Below are 9978 nucleotides of genomic sequence, written 5' to 3' on the forward strand. Positions count from 1 at the left end.
AACTGCAGAGTGGATTAAGAAGCAATTACTGATTTATGAGTTAACTATATTCACATTTGCTAAAGATTTACATTGTAGTATCTCATGTTTACTATTTCATGTAGTCCTCATAGTTGCCCTGTAAGGGAGTCATTATGTCCTTTCCATATAGAAGGATGTGGAAATTCAGTCATAGCAACTGTTAGTTGACAGAACTACAATTTGAATAAACATCTTAGTCCAGTGTCTGTGTTTCTTATACTATACATTTGAATAGCTACATTCCTTTTTTCTCAGTATATTAATGCATTTTGAGTTTACTTAGAATTTATATAGACCTCATAATAAAACATAGTCATGTTATTCATTTGTTCTATACTCTGTGCCTTTAAAATGTTGCAAAATTTATAGACTTTTTTATTTTCTATGCATATCCTGACATTTAAAGGGACTTTTCCTGTGTATAGAATGGGATGCAGTTGTAGCTTGTTTGCCAGAAGTTTTTGCTTGAATTCTATTCTTACACCTGTGTAGTAGTACAGTAAGATACTGCCTTCTATGATAAACTGCTTTGAAACATGAGCATGTTGGGCTGTGGTGACACATGCCTTTAATCCCAGCACTTGGGAGGCAGAGGCAGGTGGATTTTTGAGTTCGAGGCCAGCCTGGTCTACAAAGTGAATTCTAGGACAGCCAGGGCTACACAGAGAAACTCTGTCTTAAAAAAAAAAGAAACATGGGCATATTAGACGTTTTTTCTTGATTATAATTTACTTTTAATGCATAAGCTTTGATTCTCCAAATATTTTCATGACCAGTCACTAAACAGATTTACCCATAGCATATGTATTTGTAAATTATGTATGAGTTTTGGTAGTAATTTGTCTTGTAAAGTACTTAAAACTATAGGTTAAACAAGACGAAGTATGTCTTTGGTTACTTTGAATACACACAATACTAAGGCAACTTATAATACAAAGCATGTAATTGGGAGCTTGCTTACAGTTTGAGAGGGTAAGTCTGTAATCATCCTGGAAGGTATCCTGGTGGCAAGCAGACAACATGACACTGGAGCAGTAGCTGAGAGCAAACATGTCATATACACATTGGATGCAGAGAGTACTAAAGACTAGACCCAGTATGGGCTTTTGAAATGTCACTTTTGAAGCCTACTCTCAGTACATATATCCTAACAAGGCCACACCTATTAATCCTTCTCCAAACAGTTCCACCAAACAATGACATGGTTATCTGGCAGAGTGAATTGAAAACTATAGACTAATGGTATAGAATAAATCGGTTCAGTGAGTATTGTGGGCATGTGAAATGTGCATGTGAAATGTCGCCTTCTTCCTTTAACTAGCATAAATGACAGAGGGTGGGTGAGTGAGGAACCAGGCATGGTAAATCACAACTATAATCTTAGTATTCAGTAGATTGAGGAAGGAATGGTGCTGCCAGTTTGAAGACTGCTTTGGCTACATTATGAGTTTTAGGCTAACCTGGGCTACAGAGTTAAAAGTAACTAGAAGAGTGAGTTGGGGTTGGGGTGGGTTTAAACTTTATAGTGGGAGTATTGGTGGTATCTTTTTGCAGTTCCCCAAATAGGTGTGCAACCATACTAGTTTTAGCTTGATGGGGAAATAAACATTTTACATTCTATATTATGTTAAATACATTATTTTTAAAGACATTTGTAGAGATTACAGTTCTTGGAATATTAGAGTCAAAATACATAAAAGGCCAGCTGGTTTAAGTTTTTCAGTTTACATATGAGTCACTGAGATCTAGAGAAATTTCACAAGTTTCTTACATTAAGGATTAAGAGATTTTTTATGAAAAATGAACATATGGACCAAATATTCTGTATGAAGGATTTAATATGAAGGATTTCTGAGGTCTAATAGCATACTTGTTTCAAGAAGGATTCAGTATAGTAAAGTACTTAAGAATTTGGGTAATTTCTTAGAATTTGTTTTATGATTTCACTGATAATTAGAAATACTGTCTCATTTCATGTACTAATTTTTATTTTACTGTTTTCTTCTAGAATGTCTTGATTGTTGAAGTAAGTTCTACATTTACTTTTATTATACTGTTTACAACTTAGTGTGTATAGTAATAAAGGTAAATCAGGGGGACTTGTGCTTTCTAACCCCAAGAGAAGCCAGGTACAGTAGGGCAAGCCTGGAATCCCAGGTACTCAGGAAGCTCATGAATTCCCAGGGTTAGCCTGGGTTACATAATAAGTTTAAAGCCAGAGAGAACCCTTATTTTAAAAAGAGACACAAAAATTATATTTTTAAGCGATATGTTTTGCTGCTCATGAAAAAATTACACACGTTTTCAGTTTTGATTTTTTTCTTTTAAAACTAGCTATAACTATATATAGAAGGGTGTGTATATGTGTGTGTGTGATTTAGTGTGTTAAATTCTATTTTATGGAATATTAGAAGATTTTTAATATTCCGTCTAAATTATATAAAAGTATCAAATATTCATGGCAAGTGAGTGGAAGACTCAAACCATCACTGTCTGTAGCTCATTGCTTTTCAGTGTGATCCCTAAAAACCCAAAGCATCAGCTAAGGAGCCTATGGACTCAGAATCTTTGTGATAAAAACCATCAATCTTTTTTTGACCAAACCTTGAGCTGATTCTGATACAAGCTAAGCTTTAAGAACCATTGATTTACTCAGAAGTAAATGAGAAATCACTGTCTCATTAATGCCTTCTTTGGCTATCCTACATAAAATCTTACATTTCCATGTCTTCAACTTCCTGTTCCTTTTCCTACTTTATCACTGTTTAACTGCCTATACATACACTTTATTTTTTGTCTGTTGTTTCCATATTTCACATCTGTCTGCCTTGCTGAACTCTATACATATACCTGTACACCATAGATTGTGATCATCCTCCTACATTGACTCCATTCCCCAGTTCTTCAGTATACAAATTAATAGATTCTCACTGTGGCTTCTGAATATATATCAACCTCATTCTCCATCATTTTTCATTCATGCTCTCTGCATTTCCCAGAGCATCATTTTTCTATCATCATTTTCTGCCCCTAGTAGTTGCTTTTCATTTTTGTAATCTCTTGTTTCATTTCTGCTTTTTGTAATATTTATGTTTGTGTGTTGTTTTGTGTATCTGAGTGTATATGCATCCGTGTGCAAATATGCATGCCTGTGCATAAGAACAGAGGCCAGGAGAGGATGTCTGTGCCCCCCTCTTGAACTGTCTGTTCTATGAGGCAGGGTCTCTCCCTGAAGCTGGGGCTCACATTTTCTTACATAGGTCAGAAGCTAGCAAACCACAGCAATCCTCCTGCCTCTCATCTTCTCAGTCCTGGGTCGTGATGGAAGCAGCATGCCTGGATTTTGTGAGTGCTGAGATACAAACTCTTAGCTACCACTGTGCTACCTCTTCAGCCCCTATGCCCATATTTTTTTTAAAAACAAAAGAAATTTTATTCTTTGTTTTTATGTGTGGTGCTAGGGATCAAACCCAGAGCATGCTAAACAAGTGCTCTACGACCAGGCTCTTTTTTGTTTGTTTTGAAAAAGAGGTAGATAAATATCTCAGGCTAGACTCTAAACTATTTTGATGGTCCTGGAAAATCTGGGGCATAATGGGTGCTATGTGAGGGTATAAAGTCATTTTATATAGTAAAACTTTATTATTTAGATGCTTTAAAAGATAATACAAAGCAGGCTGGAGAGATGGCTCAGAGGTTAAGAGCATTGTCTGCCCTTCCAGAGGTCCTGAGTTCAGTTCCCAGCAACCACATGGTGGCACACACCCATCTAAAGTGACATCTGGTGCCCTCTTATGGCCTACAGGCATAATGCAGAACATTGTATACATAAGTGAATCTTTCTTTAAAAAAGATAATACAAAGCACGTTTTTAGAGTATCAGAGTTTGGGATGTAAGAGTCCCTATCTTTAATTTACAAGAAAATCTAATATACCTTTTACAGAATTAAACATGATAGTTTATGCCTGCAACCCCACCTCTTAGTCTAAAGTAGGAGAATCTTTTGAGTTTAAGGACACCACTAGCTATCTACATAGCTAGATCCTGTGGGGAAGATTTGTACATGTGTGCAGTGCTTACATGTATACATTTCCATTTAGTGTTTTTGATCTTGGCACACCTATGCAATCTAGTTCTAGGGATTGACATTCCTTCTGCTTGCTTAGAGCCAGATAGGTTACAAGTCCAGACTATTTCTGTGTGAAATGTGAGATTTTATATATGTTAAAAATTAATGGCATTGTGTTATAGAATTCTAGAATATATCCCAGCACTTGGGAGGCAGAGGCAGGCTGATTTCTGAGTTCGAGGCCAGTCTGGTCTACAGAGTGTGTTTCAGGACAGCCACGGCTACACAGAGAAACCCTGTCTTGAAAAACCAAAAAAAAAAAAAAAAAAAAAAAAAGGATACTAGAATATTGGAATTGTTATTTTATGTTTGTAATAATGCCTGATTTTTAAATTGTGCTGGTTTTACTTACCATTTACCATTAAATGTCTCTTTTCTTTTTAAAAGGATATCATTGACACTGGTAAGACAATGCAAACTTTGCTTTCCCTGGTTAAGCAGTACAATCCCAAAATGGTTAAGGTTGCAAGGTATGTATGCCAGTTTAAAGTAGAATGTTTTCTTTATTTAGAGTATTAAGTGATTGCTTCTTTGTAAGGAGAAATGCTTTCACTTTTCGTTTTATCTTTAGACTCAAGACAGTATTCTTTGTAATTTTATTGTGTTAAGAAAGCACTTATAGTCAATTCCTTCTCTAGTACAGTATATATTTAGTGTATATACTGTATTAGAGTATAGGGCCTTGGATTCAGAACTACTTCAGGTGCTAAACTCCCTAGGTGTTCAAGTCCTTCATAAAGAATGTCAGAAGAGCAGGTGAGATGGCTCAGTGGGGAACGCCAGCTGCTGCCAAGCCTGAGTTCAGTCCTGGGACCCATGTGGGACACAGAACTGACTCCCTCTGACCTGCATGTGGACCATAGCACATACCTCCCACTCCACACTCAAATAAAATAAGTGCATTTTTTTTGAGACAGGGTTTCAAAAAAATGTTCAAAAAGTTGGCCATGGCTGTATATGCTGGTGATCCCAGTGCAGGGGCTGGAAATGGATTCAATAAACTTCACCAATAAGCCTGCATGGCTAAAACTTTGAGATTACAGCTCAGTTAGAGACTGAGTCTCAGACAACAGAGTAAAGGGCAGTAGAGGAAGATATTCAGTCCTACCCTGGGCTCTGCATATGATGAGTGTGGACTCACCTGCACATAATACATATACTAGACACATAAATAAACAATATTCTAAGAAACTACAATATAAATATACATATTTCCCTAAATGATTTAGCATAATTGTATGTATTAACACTGTGATAGAGCTGGGCAGTGGTGGCAGCAGAGGCGGCGCATGCCTTTAATCCCAGCACTCTGGAGGCAGAGATAGGCAGATTTCTGAGTTCGAGGCCAGCCTGGTCTACAGAGGACAGCCAGGACCACACAGAGAAAACCTGTCTTGAAAAAAACCAAATCCAAAACAAACAAACAAAAAAGTAACATCTTTTTTATTATGTTGTTGCTGTTACTTTTTGCTATATTTTTACTTTTTAGTTTCATTTTTATTTTAAGATCTTTGACTGATCTGTGCTTTTTGTGTATAGGAAAGGTTAGGTCTTTTATTTTTGTTTTTTCCTGAATGATTAATTGGTTCTTAGTTTTTTAAAAATTTACACTTATCTATTGTAGCAGGAATATAGGCATGTGACACTTGCACTTGTGTTGGTCAGTGGACAGCCTAGGGTTCTTTCTGCCTTGTTGGTCCTGGGTGGGGGTAGAACACAGGTTGGCAGTCTTGGCAGCAATAGCCTTCTAGACTGAGCTATCTCTGTTGATCAATTAAACTAGCTTTATAAATCTATTGAAAAGATCCAAGTATCTATAAAGTCTTTGGGTCTCTATAATTTTAATAAAACTTATTTCAGCAATAAATCTTCATGGACTTTTTAGATAGATGGTGCAAATATACCTCAGTAAGTTTTTGTCATGCTGGAGGTGAGATGTACTCAGAAAGTACTTGGGTAATTTTGTGTTTAAAAGTGTGTTTTGGTCTTTCCCAAACTAAAAAATTAAAAAGTCTTATTTGGGTCATAATATAAGATAATGTGGCCACTATAGAAAGCAGTTTAAAAAAAAAAACTGCACAGGGAACTACCAGAAGACTCCAGAAGTTGTATTGAGTACTTATCCCTGAGAAGTGAAACTATGTGTTAATACAAAAATCTATTGGTTTATAGTCAGGTTTGGGGGTTCACCCCTGTGATCTCAGCTTTTGGAAAATGAAGTCAGGAGGATCACGCTGAATTTGAGATAAGGCCTGAGCTATATAGTGAGAACCTGTCTTAAACCTCCCTACTCAGATCTGAATACAAATGTTCACATCATTTGTGATAGCTCAGAATTAAGAAGAACAACATTTGAACAAAACTGAAGCACACTTATACCATCAAATCAGCAATACTAGGCACAACCATCAAAATGCAGCAGTTGAGATGAGTATTATTGGAACTGTACAGTACACTTTCAGGAAGACATAAAGCAGGTATCTTACTCTTTCTGTTTAAACTGCTTACCTGTCCCCCCCGTTTTGATATGCCCAAGATTTTTTAATTTTTTCAAGCCTATTATAATAGGACACCAAAGGCAAAGCAATAAAATTATATGATCTTACTTATATAATCCAGTTTTAAATGACAAAATTATACAGATGACAATGGATTAGGGGTTGCCAGGGATTGAGAGAATACAGGAGGGAGCCTTGTGGGAGTCAAAGGATCTTGTTTGTGGTAGTGATTAGACTAGTCTCTTTGTGATTAAATTGATGAAATCTGTACAAGGTCACTTAGTTCACCAATTCTGTGTTCTGGTTCTGACAATCTGATGAAATACGACACTAGATATCTTTCTGTGTGTGTTTTGTTTTGGGTTTTTTTTTTTTTTTTGGTTACTTCTGTGAAAATAAAAATTTTGAAAGCCATTAACTTTTTGGTGATATTAGGGTTTCAATTCTGGTTGTATGCATAGATGGCAAGCATTAGATAACTAGCATTTAACTTTATAGTTTTATATAATTATGTAATCAAACTACATTTATAAATTCATGATTTTTATAAATAATAAATAAATTAAAAAAAATAAAACTGCTTAAAACCTATGTTTTTAGCAAAAGTCAGATAGTTGAAAATGTAATTAAAAACTGGAGTGAGTAAGTCAGTGGTGAGTTCATTCTTAAAGTGATCAAGGCTGTGGGTTCAGTTCCACCGCAAAAAAGTTCCCATTAATGAGCCAGTTACTACAAGTCTTGATGAAAGAGCATCTCTTACCTCCTTTACGAGCATAGGGGTTATATTTCAAGGATTCTGGATCTAGATCCCTTATCTTTTCATCTTTGCTTATTGGCACTCCCTATCCATTCTTCCTCCTCAGTAGCTGCCTTTCAATTGACATGTAAGTAGTTAGAATTCTGCTCTCAGAAGCATCTTCCAGGGTTCCAGGTGGTGATCCATCGGGCCTTGACCTTCATGTGAACTCTCTGTGATTTAGTTCTTCCCCCTTTCAGTTTTCCAATGGGTATGCAAAGCTCACCTTATTCTAAATGCAGATGATACTACTTAAGAACACTGATGTTTTCTTTGTAATGCTCTGTAGTCTTTCCATATGCCACATGTAATTTTTTGTAATTAACAGCTTGCTGGTGAAAAGGACCTCTCGAAGTGTTGGATACAGGCCAGACTGTAAGTAGATGCCCTTTGGCCAATCATTTATCCATCTTATAACTGAAAAAGTTAACTATGAAATGGCTTAGAGTTACTTTAGAGAACATTTGTAAGGAAGGTACATTTGCAAGTATTACATTTGAAAGCATTTTCTCTAAAGAATAAACTGCGATTATTTATTTACAGTTGTTGGATTTGAAATTCCAGACAAGTTTGTTGTTGGATATGCCCTTGACTATAATGAGTACTTCAGGGATTTGAATGTAAGTAATGCTTTTTTTTTTCTCGATCTCATTTTTCAAAAACCCACATAAAAATTTAGGAAAGGGAAGAATTGTTTTCTCCTTCCAGCACCTCATAATGTGACCAGGCTGATGGTTCCCATTAGTCACATAAAGCTGTACTCAAGTACAGACGTCCTTAGAACTGGAGCTTGGCCAGGCTCGGGCGACACTACTTGCTGGCTGAAGTAGTTGAACAGCTTTAATATGTAATAACTGTCTTATTGTTATTTCACATGATAAATATAGTCATAAGTAAGAAGTAAATGATTCAGTTTAAATGTTGTAATTGACTGCTTCAGATACCTGCATCCTACTCTGGAGGTAGAAGTCCCCTGGGTGAGTTTATGAGCATGGTCCAGGAGCAATTAGAAAGACTCCATGGACAGTCCTATCTACAGTGTTGCTTTTATTTCACTTACTCGGGCTTGTATTTTGATTTGAGCTTCATGTTTCTCAAGGTTACATACTAAGACAAAAAAAAAGCAAACTAATGGACTATAATTCTGCTTTGTTTTCAAAATATGTTCTCTTCAAGTTGCTGGCCCAAAATACCTTGTTTGGTAGGAACCCAGACAGCGTAGGAGGACTCTAATGCTGTTAATGCCTCTTCAGAATCTGTTTTTATAACATAAATGTCTTTTATTTTATAGCACGTTTGTGTCATTAGCGAAACTGGAAAAGCCAAATACAAAGCCTAAGATGAGCTCAAGTTGAATCCGCAAACATGAGGAGTCCTGTCGATGTTGCCAGTAAAATTAGCAGGTGTTCTAGTCCTGTGCTGCCATCTGCCTAGTAAAGCTTTTTGCATGAACCTTCTATGAATTTTATGGTTTTCATTTTTAGAAGTGTCAGTTGCTGTGTCCCTGAACTTTTGATTTGCACTATGAGCCTATAGGCAGCCTATCAGTTCCTTCTGGTAGATTGTGGCTTACTTTGTGAGAAAAACAAATCTCTTAAATTACCACTGTTAATTGATAATACTGAGATTGTATCTGTAAGAAGAATTTAAAGAGAAGCTATATTAGTTTTTTAATTGGTATTTTAATTTTTATATATTCAGGAGAGAAAGATGTGATTGATCTTGTTAATTTAGAACAGTCTGAAGTTCTCAATTTCATCAGTAACAGCATCTAAGCAGGTTTCTTGGTGGAATGAACACGGTTCAGCAGTGTTGGCTGTATTTCCCACTTTCCGTAAATCATTGTCAGCAGTTCCTTTGAAATGCAAATAAATAAATCCTAAAAAGTTGCCACATTTTGAGTTCTTTCATGTAAAATTCCTTAAAACTAAGGACTGGCTCTTTAAATGAATTCTCCATGTCTATCATTTCTCTTCAGATGAACTTAGTACAATGGGTTCCCTTTGCTTACGTTTTAGTAGCTAATTTAATTGTAATCCTTAGCAAGAATTGCAAGTACTGGCTATCTGGTAGAATGGTGTGGTAGAGCTAGGAAAGCAAAGCACCTACCTACGTGAAACAGGAAATTACAGACACTCAGCACTGTTTACTATACTTTCTTCTATTAAAAAGAACACGGTTTTCTGTGAGGTCCTTTAGACTACAATCTGACCTATAGTTTTCAGATATGTCCTGTTCCCTTTTTGGTGTGGAGAAAGCTTTATTGACCAAAGAACAGTAACAGTAAAACCTTGTTTTGTCTTTTGGGAGTAAGAAATATTTGGAACCAAAAGTCTTATTTGCCCTCCTGTTATCGTCAGGTATGAACTAGCAACCTTGTAGCACAGTACATATTTTTATTCCTTTCAGACTGTCTTATTTCCAGCAGTGAAGTGGGGAGCTTTAAATGATAGCAAGTAAGAACTTGCTGGTGAGATGGGTCAGTAGGCAAAGGTCTGTTTCGTCCCTAGGAACACCTGCATGGTGACAGGAG

The 9978-nt window shown here is 36.3% G+C and overlaps 1 protein-coding gene across 1 annotated transcript in view; it reads left to right on the forward strand.

The window, feature by feature from the left end:
• The window catches only part of Hprt1 (hypoxanthine phosphoribosyltransferase 1), a 30564-nt gene extending 21230 nt beyond the window's left edge, over window positions 1–9334 (forward strand). Inside the window, exons 5-9 of the mRNA XM_052170961.1 lie at window positions 2030–2047; window positions 4539–4621; window positions 7774–7820; window positions 7989–8065; window positions 8737–9334. Coding sequence (XP_052026921.1) covers window positions 2030–2047; window positions 4539–4621; window positions 7774–7820; window positions 7989–8065; window positions 8737–8784 — 273 coding nt within the window. The 3' untranslated portion in view covers window positions 8785–9334. The remainder of the gene's footprint in view (window positions 1–2029; window positions 2048–4538; window positions 4622–7773; window positions 7821–7988; window positions 8066–8736) is intronic.
• Window positions 9335–9978: the final 644 nt, after the last annotated feature.

Source organism: Apodemus sylvaticus, chromosome X (genome assembly GCF_947179515.1).
Source record: "Apodemus sylvaticus chromosome X, mApoSyl1.1, whole genome shotgun sequence".
NCBI classification, from domain to species: domain Eukaryota; kingdom Metazoa; phylum Chordata; class Mammalia; order Rodentia; family Muridae; genus Apodemus; species Apodemus sylvaticus.